Source organism: Physcomitrium patens, chromosome 8, assembly GCF_059467195.1.
Source record: "Physcomitrium patens ecotype Gransden chromosome 8, ASM5946719v1, whole genome shotgun sequence".
Taxonomy (NCBI): Eukaryota; Viridiplantae; Streptophyta; class Bryopsida; order Funariales; family Funariaceae; genus Physcomitrium; species Physcomitrium patens.
In genome coordinates, this window is record NC_143417.1 from 699043 (window position 1) to 718305 (window position 19263).

General features: G+C 37.1%; 1 protein-coding gene across 2 annotated transcripts; it reads left to right on the forward strand.

Moving 5' to 3' along the window:
* Window positions 1–11473: 11473 nt before the first annotated feature.
* LOC112285982 (uncharacterized) lies at window positions 11474–17950 on the forward strand. Of its 2 annotated transcripts, none has more exons than XM_024527423.3 (16): window positions 11474–12014; window positions 12457–12727; window positions 13089–13217; window positions 13528–13735; window positions 13875–14021; window positions 14255–14329; window positions 14445–14516; window positions 14783–14857; window positions 14957–15028; window positions 15198–15269; window positions 15562–15633; window positions 15892–15963; window positions 16279–16425; window positions 16541–16612; window positions 16856–17002; window positions 17176–17950. In XM_024527423.3, the coding sequence occupies exons 2-16, from the start codon at window positions 12518–12520 to the stop codon at window positions 17358–17360; spliced, it is 1755 nt and encodes a 584-aa protein (XP_024383191.1). In that variant the 5' UTR covers window positions 11474–12014; window positions 12457–12517; the 3' UTR covers window positions 17361–17950. The 2 variants fall into 2 exon arrangements, with proteins under 2 accessions (XP_024383191.1, XP_090108399.1); XM_090252273.1 differs by having other exon boundaries at window positions 11851–12014; window positions 12254–12727.
* The last annotated feature ends 1313 nt before the right edge of the window (window positions 17951–19263 follow it).

The following is a 19263-nucleotide window of genomic DNA, read 5'->3' on the forward strand; positions in this document are numbered from 1 at the left end:
GTTGATAGCTGTCCTGACTCTGCAGGAAGCATCCTACATATAGTAGCACACCCTTGTCGCTCCCAGGCCAAATGGGTTCCGGCATATCCAAGTTTGAACCCAATTTTAATCAAGTTTTCACCAACAGTATTACTGGGAGCTGACCGGGGGCGTAAATGCTGTTGAATGGGCGATGACAACTCCAGACAGGAGTAGCTTCACCTCCTTCCCGACGATGCACCCCGCCGCGGTCTTCGACGCTAACTGCATCTCCGCAACATGATTGCCAGCCGCATGAACCCACTGTGTAAAAATAAAAATAAAAACAATAACAAAGGAAAAGTAGCGACTCCATTCCAGACTCCAGTGCATGCTAAATTCGCCACTCATGAAATTACATCTGTTGTGACAAAGTTTAAACCGTCAGACCGAAAAGGGAACAACTGCAGGTGCCAGCTGGAGGGTGCTTTTGTTTGATGATGTAGTTAGTGCTTGAGCTAGGCTGGTGTAGTGCGGTCCATTATCGTGTCGCAGCAAACATCTTGTGCATGGTTTGAATCGCATTCCTTAGATGTGGGTTTTTGGGCAATAATTCACTGGTGCGTATGGCAGTCTTGAGTGCAGTGGATTGCGTTCATGAATGTCACCTGACTAGCTCCACAGCAATGGCTGGCCTTATGAGCCCGGTGCAGTGCTAATTCCCATGACGTGCAACTGCTTCGCTTTGTTTTGACCGAGGTTGGTGGCCTTGTCCTGTGCATTACAGAAGCTAATTCTTATTGATTAATCACTTAAGACTCCTACTGCTTCTTTTGCAATGCAAGTGTCACAACGAAAGCATGAATCTGTGCCACTCTGCTACTGTCAACGCCCCTTCCGGTCATGGTGTGCAATCTCAAAACCCTCTAAGGCATCATTTTTCATGGCGAGAATCGTTTCCGAAGATGTACAGCCCCAGTGATGGTTTTTTTGAACACTGCATCTTTTGTCAAATTTGTCTGCACTTTCAGTGTGTGGCTACCCGGGAGTGGCCATGATTTGAATTAATTTTCCATGGAAACAAATTTGTATATATATATAGATATAGATATATATATATATATATTTTCCTGATAACTACTAAATTGGTAACCGTGAGGGTGATGGAGCAAGAGTAACACTAACTTCAGTAGGTATGTTGTGCTAGATAAAAACTGTCAACCTGCTTTCTATATTCATAATGATACACTGACAGCGAAGTTTCGCAATTGCGAATATGGACACCACAGCCATCCATCAGCGTTCTTCAGTTCTGACTTGGGTAATTTATTGTTCGGTTTGATGGTTCTATAATGCGTCAGCTTCCCTGAGTATGGGCTCTTCTGAAGGGAGTCTGAAAGAATCGATACTGAATCCACACGAATTAGAACCTTGAAACGTTTAAGTGCAGAAAAAAGTTTTAACGTTTCCCTGCATTCTAGAATTCCTGGCAGTGCAGGCATTTTGCAGGGGGAAAAGGAGTATTAGTGTGACAGTTAAAGAAATCATCAATATATTGCATTGATTACAACACGAACTTCTGCTTTAGGACAGAGACCATTTAGCCTTGCACATCCCAAATGAGGCGCACAACCTCCACCAGTGGTCACAAGGGATGGTGGATATTCTGCAAGTGTGTTTTACGCAACGGTTCATTACATTATCTTCACAATTCTTAGAAAAATGGTTTTGGATGTTCTTCGCTACGTCCTTTGTATCTTTCTAAGGGAATGATCATGTGTACAAGAAAACCCTGTAAAATGCGTGGTGTTACCTTCAAATCCATTCGTGTTTCCCTCTTCCCGTTGCCCTTCAAGCACATACCTGGACAACAACAAAAGAAAAAAAAAAACGTAACATAAACCCGCAGTTCAATCTCATCGCATCAGTCGCTTCTTCTTGTCACAAAATTCCCTTCAAACCTTGTTATCATGAATGAGGTACTTTATTCAGTCACCTTCTGATCATCTCGCGTACTATCTTCGATGATTAGTTCCTGATTTCCAATAATGAAGCCGCTTGAATTGGAAGCATGACCGAACAATGGAAGCTTCAATCCACAGAAATTGCAGAAGTTCAGTGTTGCCAGTAAGATAGATTAACAAGAGATGCTTGCGGATGCTCGACTTAATAAAAACAGGATTCTGGACAAGAACCCGGTGCCCGGCAGTGAATCTCGTTGCAGCTTGGCAGTGTCCACAAAACTTGTGAATAAAAGCCTTAAAATTAATCGTCTTAAAACAAAGCCCCAAAAAGACTGGAACGGGAACAGTTAACTTTATGTCAGTTGCGTTAACTGCACTGAGAATCCAGCAGATAAGGACCAACGTGGCAGTTTGCAGACGGCATGAATTTATAACCTTTACTTCAGAGTGATGCTTACAAAAGTGCCTGGGCTTCGGTCTAACTTACCAAAACCCGCACAGGTCACCATTGCATGATCCCCCGTGTCCATATAACTTGGCAAATCCTCACTGGCAGGGAAAGCTAGCACTGTGCCACTGGCTCATTCACTCACTGTAAGTGAGAGTTTTTAATGTTGGACTAGTACAGCGCTCAGATGGCAGGATCAATCACGCTCGCTTATCATTCATAGCAGGGCAAGTAGCTCTGACGCAGTCTGTTAAGATCTTCAGAAAAAAGCTAGTTTCCTATCCCTTTAGCCCAGCAACATGTTGATAAGAAGTTGATAGTGTTGTGTGGGTGGTTGTAGGGAGTTCACTAGGTGCCAATCCATTTTAGCACCATAAATGTGGGGAATAGAATAGTGCAGCTCTCTACCCTTGAAGAACAACCATCGTCCATACCCATCAATGAGAATTTTGAAAAAAAAGAAAAAAAGAGGAATTATTTTCCTAGAAAAGCAGAAAAAAACAGTTGTATGTGTCGTCCAAGAGTAGGATGTCTGTTGGATCTGAAGTGATGCTCTCTACCCTCTTATCTGGGACTTATATCCATGCTTCACACTCAATGCAGATAGGACAGAATCCTATTAATTGTTGATACAATAATTGAGTTTAAGTAAATGGGTAGTGCATGATTTCCTTGCTCTTCTGAATGCTCTAGGTTAACATGATTGTAACATAAACTTAGTTAAGAAATTGCCTAGAGAGAGTGAATGAGGAATGAGTAAAAAGCAACCTGGAAACTGATGGTACCATCAGCAATGCATTGGCAGTGCATTGCATGTTAGTGAAGAGCTTACAGCTCTCTCTCTCTCTCTCTCTCTCTCTCTCTGGGTATGAGAAGCTCCAAGTTGCCCACAGTCATGTTCATGGAGTGGAGCTCAGGATGATGCAGCCAAATCTCCATGAATTTATTTTAATTTAAAATTTTGCTATTTTTCTATTTTAAAAAATATTTTTATATATTTTTAAATGAAGAGATATAAATTAATAAAATTTATTAAAAAATAGAAAAAAATACTTATATTTTTGTTACAATAATATATTAATATATTGGTATTAAAATAAGAACCAAGTTTAGTACAATTTGATTCAAAAGCATTACTATAATTACAAGATGGTTGTGTATAATTTATAAACTTTGCTACATTTAAAAGTGTTGACTCCCCTCTTTCTGTGTGCTTTTTGAAAGGGCTTAAATTTTTCTTCTATTTATATTTTGGGTCTTTTGAATAGCGTTGTGGATCACAGTCCAAAATTGAACCCTTTTTTTTTTTTTTTTTTTTTTTTTTACTTTTTTACTTTTTTTCCTTGCTTTCTTTGCCTTCTTCAGTTTTTAATTGAGGGATAGCTTAACATGGAGTTCTCGTGGCTCAGCTTTAGTTTTTGCAGGTCCGCTTGCAAGTCCATAAATTGCACTTGTTTGTTTGTTGGTTATTTTTTTTATTTTTAATTTTATTTTTCTCTCTCTACATATGATTCCAGTCTCCAATGACTGCCATCAGGGGTGGTGGCACATAATGATGCAGGGAACAACAAAAATATTTACACAAGAACAATAATAGAAGACCAAGTCAAATTCTGTTCTATTTTGACAACGATTGTCTTTATTTATTACTAGAGTACTAGGTACAATTATATTATATGATATACTTTTTATTTTTTAATTGTGATTATTGTAAGTTGTGTTGATTAACTTTATTTAACCATATTTTTATCTACCCAACCTCGTAAACTCAATGTTCATCTATTTAAGATCAGTAATTCTATTTTGTGGAAAACTGAGTTAAATAAAATTGAGTGAGTTTATATTTGGTGCTCGAATGTTGTATTTGTAATTAGTCTTATAATTTGTGTGAGATTGCAGGATTTGAATTTTAACCACATTGAATTTCATTTTAGAAGTTATATATAAATGTTTGCGTTTAGAATTAACTCAGGTTCAAATTTTTAAATCAGGATTAAAAACTATTTAGAATTAAGTTGACCTTAGATTTAGAATTTTGTGCTAGAAGCTAAAATACTTATTAGATTATAAAATTTTCATTAAATTTATAATTTAATAATAAAACAAGGCAAAAAATATTTCAATAAAAAAAAATTCTATATTCAAATTTCAATATATGTTGAACTATTTTTAAAGTTCAGGTTTGTAATTTTATGTAATCAAATCTTAAGAAATAAAAATTCACAACTAAAAATAATACATTTTTCTCATATGTTTAATTTACAATTACTAATGGATCTTTGTGTGGTTATTCTAGCTAGCCTAGTTAACAATACAATGTTTCTTTTATTGAAAATTTATATGTTTTTTTTTTATTTTTACAAGTAAAATATTTCTATTACTTCAACAATTTATAAGGATTTTATTTGAATGGTTACAACTTGTTTATCAATTTTTTTTTGAGTTTCTCATTTTTACTTTTCTTCAATACAACACAAATAGTGAAATTTAAAGAAAACAGGCTTTGTCTGTTTGGCTATTATATTTTTATTAGCATTTATTATTTTGAAAAACCTTAAAAAAAAAAAAAAAAAAAAAAAAAAAAACCAAAGACATAAAAAATTAAATACATAAATTCAGTATGTGTATAATTAGAAATATTATTAAATATGTCATTGATGTAAACTTTGTAACAATATATTCTTGTATTGAAACATTATAAAATTATATATATATATATATATATATATGCTACATCCCCAAATAATATTGCTGTATCCCACTTGACCTCTTTGTAGACAACTAGCTCATAATATGTCTATTTTATTTGCACATTTTTATTTTCTTTGCTCCATAAAAGGGAGGTTGTTGAAAGGGAGAAAATGAATATTTTATGAAAAAATAGATTGCAAGTTCTTTTAAAATAAAAAAATATGTATATTTGTCTTCAAAATTATCTAATTTAAAATTTTACTTTTTTATTCAACTAAAAATTTTAAAAAATTATTTTTGGATTTATTTTATTTTTAGGTTGATATTGAGATTAACAATTTGGATGCCGAATATGCAGTAATAGGCTATATAGGGTGTAGCAATACAAATTTGAGATATAGTATTAATAATGTTTTATATACATCACTAATTTATTTTTAATAATAAAATTTAAAATGTTTTTTGATAGTATAGTAAATATTTTTTTTATAACTGAATAATAAATTCTTATTTATGTGTTTATAACTATTTTAAATTTATAATTATATTAATTTTTTAAAATATTTTAATTATAAATAAATAACTGTATTTAATATATAGTATTATCATAATTTATAACATTTATTAAATATATTTTTACGCCAATGATCTAATTTGTGTTGAATTTAAGATTTTTTAAAACTATACCAACTGTAAAAATACAAAAAATTTAAGATTCTTAATCAAGTTATATTTCTGAATTGAATGAACTACATGATTTTTAAATTATTAAATAAAATCTTTATCAAAACACGCATTAATCATAGTCTGTAAAAAAAATTGATATTTTAAAGTATACTAAATTTACTTCTTAGAAGGTAAGAAAAATAGCCACAGTAAAATATTTCATTATTATGTTAGAAAATATTTATTGCATTTGTATAAAGTATTTTAGGATATCATTTATCAAAGTATGAATTGAAATAAATCAACAAAATAATAATAATATATTAGAAAAATATTTTTTTCTATTATATTAAAACAGAACAAAAAGTGTTACTTTGAAGAATAGTCTATTTGAAAATAGATTTTTATAATATAAAAATATAAGAATCACTCAAAAATATATATTCTAAGCAAATTTATAAATCATAATATTATTTAGTCTCTTTTTTATACTTAATGTGTGTGTATATATATATATATATATATTTTACAAATTAAAAAATATAAAAAAAAAAAATGAATGTTATCACACAATTATTTCAAAAATAATGCAATCTATGTTATTGTGGTATCTAAAATCCAAACAATCTTAGTCTATCAATTTCAATCTATCATATATATATATATATATATATATATAAGACAATGTTAAAATGACTCACTGTTTTACTAAATTAACCCACATATTATAACTATCATTAAAAAAAAATGGATTATCTTCAAAAACCATTATTAGAATGATGGCCCTCACATGGACCTCCCTTGTTGCTAGTCTTCATTCTAATTCCCCTTGTTCTCAACACATGTCCTTCTTATTCCTAATCTTCATTTCAACCCCTTCTATTCTAGCCTCTACTCTCAATCTTCATCATGACCACATCTTTATATAAATAGTAAGAATATGTATATAGTACATTCAAAGACTATTACAACTTAATTTGCAAATTCTACAAGCTACGTGCAAAAGCAATCTTTGAGCACCAAAGCACCACGTATAGATCTGAATCAACCATTACTATCCAATCACTCATTCCAAGGAATGCAAATAAACAACAAGGCATAGATATCTTTCCTTATAAATCAAAATGCCTATTTTGGAGGACAAACCAATTCTAATCAAATCTCACAAATAGTAAATTCTCTGCAATAACTCACAATACATGAATAATTGCTTTTTAAATCACTATCAATCAACTTTATAGTATACAACTTATATTGTGATGGCTATATGTTCTAAAAACATAAGAAATGCAATCCTTGTAACTACCCTTCTATTTTGGTATGATTTTTTTAAGGAAAAATTTAAATAAATACATATATATATATATATATTAGAATCAACATGATGTTTAGTTTTTAATACATGTTATATATACAAGAATGAGGTTGGAATGAAGGTTGGAAATGGAGGGAGCAGAGGCTAGGAATGGAAAGGGAAGTTTGGATAATGCTTCTAATGGGATGAGGGCAATGATTCTAATGATGGTTTTTGGAAATAATTCATTTTTCTAATGATGGTTACAATAGGGTGGGTGGGTTGATTAAATAAAAGTGGATCATTTTAACATTTCCTTATGTTTATATAGATATATATATATATATATATATACAAAAATATGTATTCACACATTTGTTTGCACGCATACATGCGTATACACACTTCAGATCATTATTGTTTTAAAGCTTTGTAAGTTTATTCCATCCTATTTGATATTTTCATTTTGAATTACTTTGTGTAAGAAAACCAACACACAACTCTCATTCCATCAACACATTACAAGCATCCCAATTTTGAAGCATATCTACAGTCGTTTCACAACATAAAACCAAGACAGTGATAAATTCACGATGTTATCATGGTGATATGCAGTTACATCAAAGTCATGTCTGTGCATTCTGTTGTACAATCCTGCACAATTTGCCCTCATCGGTGTTGCTCATTCACAAGTGCTGGGAACTATTGGCGATGATAAGTTCGAAATTGGGACTTCAAATCTTGAGCTCCAGTTTTTCTTTCTTTTTTCTTTTTTTTCACCCTCAACGCCGAAGAATCTTGTCAATACGGCGATGCGATTGTCCTGATCGATGCATCCGCTCGTGTCGTCCAGGAAGAAGTGAATGAGTTCGATTCGCCGAGGTTTGAATCTTGACGAATGGCATACACACACACACATACACACAGCTTACGGCATCACCTAGTTGTCTGTTGAATCTCGTGCAGTTGGGTGACGCATCTGGACTGGTATCTTCTTCGATCCATCGGCACGGGCTGGGCACTAGAACTCATGTCGATGAGAGATCATGCGTACAAGACCTGGATTTCGTTGAACACACCGCAGTTGCGATTGCGTTCTCGCTCACTGCAGGTCTCTACACTGAGATCACCCACATGATGGACACCGGTGGTGTATGAAGATTTCTACCTGAACCCTGGATTGTGTGCGTTGCTGGCCATGAAGATGAGTGGCAGAGTGAACAGCCAGTGTGAACTTGCAAATTCATGGCAACTTGCTCCCAGCAGAGTGGAAGAGAAACCAGACCTGCCCCTCACACAGCCAACTCCTTCATCCGAGTTTTCGTTCGTTCATGTCCGTGGATCTCCTGCTAGCATGAATCTAGCGTGAATTCCACCTCAAGAATGTTGCTTGTGCCTTTTTCTCATGAGAAGTTTTTTTTCCGTCCAACGTTTTGGTTAATCAGCATAATCGGAATCTGGACACACACACACACATGGAAAGTCATAACCAAGTTGACCTACAAAGAAGCAGTTTTAGAAAGAAAAAAGATGTCTAATTTTGAGAAAACAGCAATATTTTGGAACCTTGCACGACATGCGAGTGAGAAATAATCACCATTGGGACATTCTCAAAATGAGCATTCCGGGTACATTTAAACTGCGCAGAACCAAAATTAAATCGGAACTTTGTTTGGCACAATAATCCAACCCGTTGTTCACATCGAGGAATCTATCTAGTGGACCCATTTTGTTGTTAGAATGACTTCCTCGTTATCAACTCATAATAAATAAACAAATCCGTAAACAAAAATAAGCTAAGGAAGAGTATGAATCGGAGACTAGTAGCACGTCTGGGCATGGAATCTGCGTGAGAATATGACAGGCTAGAGCAGGAGTAGAATGGAAGGAAAGAGAGGGGAGACGAAAAGGGGCCGAAGCCTGGTTTGAGATGCAAATGAGCATGATTCACAGGGGATTGTGCGACGAAAGTCACAGCCCCACCACACCAAAAGACCTGGCGTCCGGTAACCTCTATCCACTGCAACGCTGCTCCACACACATACAAAAAAACAACCTTTCCTCGCCCACCCCTTCTTCGCTTTTCTCCCTCCATGACCCACAAATCCACAAGGCGACAGACAGGTCCGAAGGAGGCTTCGTGCTCTAAATAGAAACTTCATCGCACCAAACGAAGACGATGAAAACAATAATCGCCCTTCATGTCGGCCGCCACGGACAAATTTGGGTCCGAGGAGTCGGCGACCAATGGACGCTAAATTTGAAGAGCTGGACATTTTATGTGTCCCTAAGTGGCGGGGTCCAGCTCAGCCGAGTACGATGGCCGGCTGGCGTGCTGCTCATTGAAGCGGACACCTGGTTCGACACGTCATCGCGGGTTTGCGGCATTCCTGATGGGTGACGGAGCCCTTTTCCCGGGCCCGCTGCATCAGCCGCGATTTAATCCACCCAGAACTTGGATCTTGTCGGGTTCCTCCTCACCGTGGGGGACCTGAAGCCGTTCCCTAACCTATCACCGCCTCATGCACATAACCATAGGGTGTAGGGTTAAGGATGGTGTCTTGTATGTGAATTTGGAATGGACATGAGGCTTTTTCTACCAATTTTTTAGATATTGGCTTTATTAGTGTAATATATTAATAGAATTTACTTTGTGTATTTTGTACTCATTGCATTAGGATTTGTATTACTATTACTATCAACTTCACCACATATTTGTCACGTCTTTAAATGACATTGTAATTAAATTATCCTTTTTACCATTCTTTTTCTTTTTGTTTTTGGAATTAGAAATGTTTCACAATGGAATTGCATTTGATTGATATTTTAGAATTTTAATTAAATTGAGATTTTTATATTACGTCATATATATTTAAAAAATATTTTTTTCCGTACACTATGTTTTTTTATCAAAAATTATTTTGGAATAAATCTTGAATCTATGCAGTGTGTGAATACTCATAAGAATCTTATGCCCATACTAATGATTACTCATAAGAACGTTTATATTGTTCTAATGTGCTAAGAATATTATTATATACCTGTAATAATACATAGAATTTATAAGACAAATTCTTGGTTGGAAAAATTCTTTATTTTATAACGATTAAATTTTAAAATAATCCATACTGTTCACCTATGCACACAAATACTTTTGCATATTAAAATTTAAATTGTAGAGATGAGATTTGGCACAAACATCTTGTGGAGTTCAACAGTTTCACAATGTGGCCTACTAATGCATGAGCATGTACTTTCCTACACTACATGTCCATTTCTAAAATGCACAGTCTTAAAATAAATGATTCAAGTTTCAAGCTTCAAGTGCCTTGGGATTGGGACATAGGTTTTCTAAGTTGCTTCAAACAATTTTTAATTTTAAAATTGCTTGAAGTATGGTGCATTTTATGGAAATATATATATATATATATATATATATATATGAATAGTAAAAGATAAATATTGAAATTATGATTTAGACTCACCATGGTTTTTTTACACAAGCACAAAAAGTATTTGGAAAAAGAAGAAGTACTATATATATATATATATATATATACATACATACATAGATACACACAAAGTGCCAATCTTTAGCAATGTACAAGATCAAAGTTTTGGTTTTCAAACAAGAAATAGTTACAAATGATAATAATGGAGAGAATACAAATTTGGTAATAGTTTAGTTGATTAAACGAAAGGGCAACAGGAATGCTCCAACCACAAAGATCATTCATCATCAAAAGTGTATGAGCCGGCATTCGAAGCCAAGTTAGTCAAGCAAACCCGCTTTCTCACAACAATGAATGGTCCCCATTTCATCCATTTTGTGCCAAACTTTTATTTCGGAGGACGTGCCTTTTGCTTTTCAGGAAAAGGCATCCAGTGTATTCGGAGTCGGGGCCTAAGCCCGGCGAGAGGAGGCCTAAGACCGAGGTTGTCGCTGCTATCTCTCTCACACCTGGCCTAACAAGCACCCTATTCTATTCTGTCCCTTCTATCTATTCTATTGCTCTATAAATAGATATATCTATGTGTCTATCTGAGCATCGTCATGGAAAAGCACTTGGACGTGCCAACGCTCGATTCCCCACAAAAACATTGTTGCTGGGTCATGGCGATGTCCATCGAAAACGACAAAAATAGAAAAAGAAAAGAAGAAGCAAATGAACACAGAGAACAAGACAGAAGGAGAACCCACAACACAACAGAGAACGCATTCATTCAAAATGGGAGAATGAAAGCGTCTAGGAGGGAGAAAAGAAGGAAGGGAAGAGAGGGAGAAAGACAAAAAGACGGAGAGAAACAAGAGAGCACAGAAAGACGGAGACGATGCAGCCGCCAAGTGTTGAAGGGGTGGCATCGCCTTTCCCATGCAAAGCGGCGAAAAGGAGTCTCACGAATTGCATTTGGATTCCTCCCAAAAGCACCCCTCTAATTGCGAATTGACTTTCCCAAAGTCGCTACGAGACGGAACGGGGAGGAGGAAGAGGAGAGGCATTGCAAGTGCTCGAGGTTGGAGCAAGAGAGAGAGGACCGAGCTCAGCGCCAGACGCAACAAGGAATCAAACGCAGCAGGAAGAGGAGGGGCGGGACTACGACTCTTCCACACCGGGCCCGCGGCGGGGTTGCGACGGCGCCCGGGCGGGCGGGTAGGAACAGCAGCACCCCCACCCCCGCGCGATGTATCTATGATGTATCCATGTACGACGACGAGCCCACTGGAATCTTAGGTTCACGTAGGTCCGGCGCGGTCTGGCAGGTTGAGGCAAGTCGAGGACGGGGCGAGAAAGCGAGCGAGCCAGAGAGAGAGATGAGTGCAAGACGTTTTTTCCTGAGCGAGGACGCCATCGAGTGAAGTCCCCTTCCCCCGCAGGGCATGGCTGCTGCCGCCACTCCCTTCACCAATTCCGCCTTCCTTCCCCTTTACGCTCTCCTGACTCTCATGTCCATGCGAAATCCCGCAAGCACTCTCTGTTTGGACGTGGTGGAGGTGGGTTCCTGGTTTACCCTGGTGGTCATTGAGCTCTGTAATTCTGGTTGCTTTTGATGGCGGAGTGTGAGAGATGCGGAGTGTGGTGTTGTGTTGTGTTGTGTTACAGGATGGTGTTGTCCGAGTGGTTCATCCTTAATTGGTGCTTTTGAGTGGGTCAATCCTCTACTTGCGGGTTGGGTTAGATGATCGGAATTCTGTGTTGACCTGAATTGGTTGTGTTGAATTGGGTGCTGTAGGCAGTATGATGGCCACCGGAATCTCTTTTTTCATTGTTAGAATCGTCTGCAGATAATCCTGTCGCACTCCTGACCTTGTTCTTGGGAAATTCGTCCATGCACGGCGTAATTGAAGATGGGATTCGTATGAGAATCTTAGCAGAATTCTGTTGTTCACTTCGAGTTAGGTGTCTGAATTTGTGAAGCGGGGTCGGAGTGTGCAGATGAAAACAGATCGGGGGCAAGGAGCAGACCAGCTGTAGAAGTAATCAGGCGGCAAAAATCATGGGGGGTGCGTGTTCTCGCAGGAGGGACCATCAAACTGTAGAAGCAGATGATAGAAGCGGAAGCAGCCGCAGTGGAAGATTGAGTCGTAGTGTTAGCTTGCGATGGCCTGTTAAACCTCCGAAAGCTCTTGAAACTCTTGCGTCCACTCCCCATGAGTGCAAGACTGCGCCCACTCTGCTCGATATCTGTGTCCGAGAGATTGTCAAGGTGCGGTATCTGCACTGTTGCCCTCTTTCCACAACAGTATGTTTGCCATGGTGGTGGAGAAATTTAGGGTTTAACCTTTCATTTACCCTGGTTTTCAGTCGTTTTCCGAGGCTTTTAAAATAATTCACAACAAAATAAAAATATGTTTTAAGTTAATTCAATTAATTTGTATATTTATTTTGAATGAAATCTCCAATTTGAACATCAGAGGAATTTTGCCAATTGATGAGACTGGACAATTATTTTTTGGAGTAACTTATCGGTAGAGTCAAATTGAAAGAATCCGAATCATGCATTGCCATGTCTTTTGTGTTCAGAATTGAATATTTTGACTCAAAGTTGTGAATGAGATTCTCTGCAGAATATTGGAAAGCATAAAAGCTTAGCCAGAGTACCACGTGACTTGATACAGCTAGTGTTGGATGAACTCGTGAGGAGGCAGCTTCTCTCTCCCACGACGCTTGAGCTCTTCTCAGACTGTTCACTGCAGGTGTAATTTCTATTCACTCCGATCCGTTCAAGAGAATATTTGTAGAGGCCTCCCGAGGATCTGCAGCGGCTTCATTAGGACATTTAAGTCACTAGACTCATAAATTGTAACCAGGTTTTGAGAGATTGAGAATTGTGAGTGAAATGAGGGTTGATTGAGGCAACGTTAACTCTTGTAATATCCGTGGAAATGGAGACTGTTGCAGTGGAGATAAAAATGAAAATTGTAAATTATCATTATTTCGCCTTAATTGATCGCTAGTTAGCTACCACCTCTATCATTCTTTCTGAAACACGGGTGGATTTTGCAGGATGTTCTACTCCCAGATTACCCTGGGGTGGAGGATTCTTGGTTGCAGGTCATAGGATCTCAGGGCGAGTCACTTCTGGCACTTGACATCTCCAGCTCAACAGTTACGGATGAAGGGCTCTCTTTTCTTGAATCGTGTACTAACCTACAGTCATTAATCTTGAATGCGTGTGAATCCATCGCTGACGAGGGTCTCACTTCATTGTCAGGTATTTCTCGCACTACTCAACTTGATCATTGAGAAAAATTAACAGGAATTGGTCACTGTAAACGCCACCGAGTTGATTAATATTTGATTTTGAAGCAAAGTTTACCTCTCCTGACCTTGAAACTTTGTTTTTTCTCCAGGATTATCAAATCTCACAACACTAAGTCTCCGCAGCAATAACATGATTACTGCAGCTGGAATGCAAAACTTCACCCATCTGGTCAGCCTCAAGAACCTCGATCTGCAGCGTTGTCCAAGTATTCAGGGTGGCTTCGTGTACCTGAAAGGTGAGGTCCTGCCAAATGTCTAGTTGCACAGATTCCTTTAAGAAGGATGGTTCATGCTATGAGAAGACTTGCGCTCTGATTATTTCGCTTAAATTTTATAACATCGCCTCAAGGTTGTTTTGGAGCTGTTTCCTGGCGCTCAAGAATATAAGAAGCCAGACTTGTTCTTGAATATAAGAAGTGCATTTTGGTCGTTAGAAGTGACACTAACGTCCTTTTGTCACCATTTTCAGGTCTCACTACCTTGGAGAAGTTGAACGTGGGATGGTGCATTGGTGTGCGTAACTCAGATATCAAGCATCTCTCTGGTACGAACTTTTTGAGCATTTTCTGGTGCCAATTCGCTACTGTAAAAAATGTCATGATGTCAGTCTTGGGGGTTATGTCAGAGTGCTGAGACTTTTCTTCACTGATAAATGCCAGGGCTTGTGAATTTAAAGGAGCTCCAAATCTCCAGAAGTAAAGTAAGCGATTCTGGTCTTGCATCCTTGACTGGTGAGTGTTTCTGCTCATTTTTACTGTTCATTTTCCATAAGCCTTTTAGGGGTTTGCAAAGGTCTTTTGGGCTTACTGCTACCCAGTTCTTGATAGTTTAGTTTGTCATGCATTTTCAGAATTGTTTTTCATATATTTGCTTAGATGATATCTTGGTTTTGTTCGACATGTCGATCACTGAACGGCTTTGAAGTTGCACAGTCATGACACTCTCTGTTGTACAGCCTGAGGATGTAACTTGATGAATGTCATTTTTTGATTGGTAGGACTGACAAAGCTTCGGAGCCTTAGTATGGAAGGCTGTCAGGCTGTTACTTCTAAAGGCATGGAAAGCATTGGAGGTACGTCTGTACTTGGCACTCTTGATAACTGCGCATTTTCATGTTGAACTTTACAACATGAATCGCATGGTTTGTTCAACATTGTGGCCATTTGCACAGGTCTGACTGGGGTGTGGCATTTGAACGTCAACTCTTGTTTCTTACACGACTCTGGTTTTCAGAAGCTGGAAGGTTAGTCCATGGTTTCTTATCTCCTATTGCGTCACGCAAAGTGTGGACGGCTAGAAATTTATAGGTTGAAATAGTGCGCTTAGAAGGTGGTTTGCAAAATTTTGTGATGGACGTGGTATGCAGCACTAACGTTTTTTTCCGTGGTTTGATTGTGCTCTCTGTAACGCAGGTCTCATTAACCTCCGCACCCTAAACATGGGTTATAACAATGTCTCGAATTCCGGCATGGGCTTTCTGAAAGGTTGTTGCCATGATTCATCAGCTTCTTCCTTTTTAGTGAAAATTGCAACGGGCTATTAACAGTAGCCACTAAATCATTCGGAAAACCCTTCAATTTACGAATGTCGCTGTTCCTGATGGGGTCTGTGTGGATGCTTGAATGTACATGCACTACCGAATTTAAGGTTGTGTTAGATAATGACATGTAGCTCGTGGTTTTGCAAATATAATTTCTGGATCCAATTTGAGAGCACAGCCTAAGATATAAAGGAAATTGTGAACGCTTTTACGTAGCGAGTTCGTGAACAATGCAGGGTTGACCAACTTGGAGCGGTTAAATCTTGACTCGTGCAAAATCGGTGACCACGGGATTGAAAATGTCAAAGGTAATAATAGTGATCACATCTTCAGCAGTGTGCGTTTACTCTGGATCTATAGTGGTGATTTCTTTCCAGTATAATGTTGAGTATTTAGCCTTTCCAGAACCATTTGCTCGACTGTGAAAGCTGTGAACACTCTGGAATATTTTCCTTCCATGAGGTGAATGGTGCGTATAATCATTGGGTCACATTCAAAGTACACGAGAAGTCTCACAGTAATAAAATCAAAAGGATGTTGACTGTGCCGTGAATCATTGATTACAGGTCTTGTGAACTTAAAAATGCTTGATCTTTCAGACACGGAGATTGAGAGTGCCGGTTTGCGCTTTCTCACAGGTTAATCTTTGAGCTAAACTGATACTAACAAATCCTTTTGAAGCCTGATTTGTTGCACTTGGATTTGAACTCAACATCAGTTTAAGAAGCTTATGATTTTATATTTTGTAAGACTTTAATTGAGACTTTGGATACACTATCGGCCTCAAGTCTCTCTCTCTCTCTCCATTTTTTTTTTTTTTTTTTTTTTTTTTTGTTAAAATTAATTTTCTTCCGTAGTATTTATCAGTGTTTCAGTTTCCAGATGCAATTTTAAAATATTGGAGCCTTCAGTCGTAGGTCTGGGTGTTGATAAATCTTTGCGGTGGATGCCAGGCTTGAAGAACTTGGAGAGCTTGAACCTTTCCTTTACAGGAGGGATTGCGGACAGTGGTCTGCGCACAATTGCAACCATAACGTCACTGACGTCTCTGAATCTCGACTCGAAACAGATCACTGATACAGGCCTCGCTGCACTGACAGGTAAGAGTGATGAAACTCATAAGAACGCCGTGTTGGAAGTTTCTTTCCTTCTTGTTTATTTATGTTCAGGCACCGGGAGCTGCATGTACTTACAGTCGTGCAACTGATTCTGTAGGTTTGACGGGTCTTAAAACTCTGGATCTATTTGGTGCAAGGATCACCGATTATGGCATGGCTTGCCTTCGACGTAAGGCCACTTCTCTGATCTTGTTTTTTTAATGTTTTAACTGCGTTGAAAACGTTACATATGTTTTTCTCTCATATTTCAACTTATTCATATTACATGTCTTCACTATAACTGATTTACAATGCTCTTATTCGTATTAATTTTTGATATGGGCACTAGCGGTCTCTGCTTTGCAGCTGTTAATTGTCACATTCTGTGATGCGATTTCTGTCTACAGCTGACCCAGGGGCTTTTATGTTATAGATTTTAAGAAACTGCAAACTCTGGAGCTTTGTGGCGGTGGTATCACAGATGCAGGGGTGAGGAGTATCAAGGACCTGACATCACTTACCTCTCTCAACCTGTCACAGAACATGCGCCTTACAGACAATTCGCTGCAATATCTCTCTGGTTAGAGGCTTGTGCTATTTTTCTCTCACTCGAAACCTTTTACACTTAAATGGTAGTGATTAATGGAACTTGTATATCTCATATGAGAATTAATTGAAAAAAAATTGCGATTTAATTTGGAAGTCAAGCCGTATTGTTCGTCACCTGACATTGTGATGTGGTTGGTGATGCAGGGATGAAAAATCTTGTATCCTTGAACTTGGCGAATTCCAGAGTGACAAACGCTGGCCTTCAGCATCTAAGACCATTGACGAACTTGACTTCCTTGGCATTGCAAGACTGCAAAGTGACCCTTCCAGCAGTGGAACGCCTGCAGGCCACCTACCTGCCCAGTCTCACCGTCATCCGCCTTCCTTAGCGGCATTTGTATAAAAAGAATGTGGATGTTATGTACAGAACTTAACTCGTGCTGGCTGTGCCTGCTACTGTGGCCACATCGAGTGGACAAATATCCCCACTTCAATTCGGAGGGAGAGAGACTCTGCATAGCTGCGTCCATCCCTCCTGCGCTAATTCTTGGACTCGGCAGCGGCCCTCATCAGTACTGGGCTCATGAACCTTGTGTTTTAATTGCACAGCAGTCTGCGTGGCAGTGTTTCCATTTGTACAAATTATACATTACACTGATGCCATTTGCAGATCAACACAGGGATTGTGGAATGCTCTTTCCCAGGTAGCAGAACGTTCGTGCTCTAAATACTCGTTACTGTTTGGTGTTGCAATAATGTGGGGTATCGATGTACTAAGTTTCTTTACATCACATCCTTGAATCCGTTTCTTAAAGTTTTGATGCGTATTTTGTGTGGAGCCTCTTTTCTGTTGGAATTATCTCAGGGCTAATAGACTCGATGCTCTTTGCGCCAGAGGAATTGAGATACTGAGATAGAATGATATCTGAAGCACACTTGTATTTCACTGGGTTCTGATGATCAATCACTTTTTAAAATAGCTCTGCTTGTGAAGATGCGTTGAAGGTTGATTTCGTAACGATGGTGCAATATCACCAATTTTTGTTTACTTTACTTTGCCACGTTACATGTGAAATGGCGTCTCTTCTAAAAAAAATTATTCATTCACGAGCTATTGGAAATATTTTAAATATATAAATTAAACGAAAGATATTTTTTGTCAATAATATATAGCAAACATATGTAAAACCATGTTGATAGTGTATAAGGGTCAAACACCTCATATCAAAATGATTGAAAGATTATGTGTTTCAAATAGATTTTTTTATGATATAAGTTGGTTAAAACAAAGTCCATAAAATTACTAGCTGAAAATGCTTGTAAACATTTAAATCAAGAATGGCTCAATTTGGATTATAAAACACTTAAGAACCATTTAGATAAAATCAAAATGTAAGATCTGTTGAGTTTAGAATAGTTCTTATACAAGACACATGTTTGTGTATTTTCAACACAAATAAATGATTACAATGTTTTATTTTCATTTTCTTTTTTGTTTATTTGTTTGATCGCTAAACATACACCTTCTCTTTTTTATTTTTTGTTTTGAAATTCTTACAATAAGCAAGATCAAATTCTTTCGACTATTTTTACTGTTTATTGAAGGTGTTATGAAAGCTTTGTTTTTATCACACCTATTTTTTAGAAATCATCCTGAGTTGAAGTTCTAAATATTTAGTTTGCCTGCTAATTGTAGTATTAATTGTAGAAGTTAAAAGATTATGAGATAGCACTAAAGAATATATAGATTAGAAGTATGTAGTTTCAAAATTAGGAAAAAAAATAAAGTGAACTGTATATTGGTATTTGATTAGTTTAATTTTCTCTTTTGTTGTTGATGTTTTTATTTATTTATTTATCATTTTTTTACAATGTGTTCTAATTATGTCTACATAATTCTTCACATTATAGTAAAATGTTGCTTATATAATAGTTTTGAAAGATTTCAGTTATTTTTTCTACATATATATATATATATATATATATATATCATATTTAGATTGTTAATAATTGGGTTCTTTTTTACATGTTGCAGCCGCAAATCTGTATAATTTAATCTTTTGTTTTCATTCTAGATGACTTAGTTTGTTAAAATATTTATTGATTGGATTTAAGTTTTTCTTTAGATCCTAATAATGAAGATTCTCATCTAAATTGTTTCTTGTAGTACTTTTGGCTAATGCATAAGTCTTTTTAACAACCCAATGAATTATTTGATCATGTATTTAGTACTTGAATAAACATATCAACAATTTATTGATGTGTTTTAGTATCAAGTAGAAGAAAATTATT

What these genes read in the sequence shown, in the direction of transcription:
- LOC112285982 (XM_024527423.3), top strand. Translation starts at nt 12,518, where the DNA reads ATGGGGGGTGCGTGTTCTCGCAGGAGGGACCATCAAACTGTAGAAGCA. An exon ending in TCTCAGACTGTTCACTGCAG is followed by an intron (nt 13,218 to 13,527) that starts GTGTAATTTCTA and finishes TGGATTTTGCAG; the next exon opens with GATGTTCTACTCCCAGATTA. An exon ending in CGGTTTGCGCTTTCTCACAG is followed by an intron (nt 15,964 to 16,278) that starts GTTAATCTTTGA and finishes GGTGGATGCCAG; the next exon opens with GCTTGAAGAACTTGGAGAGC.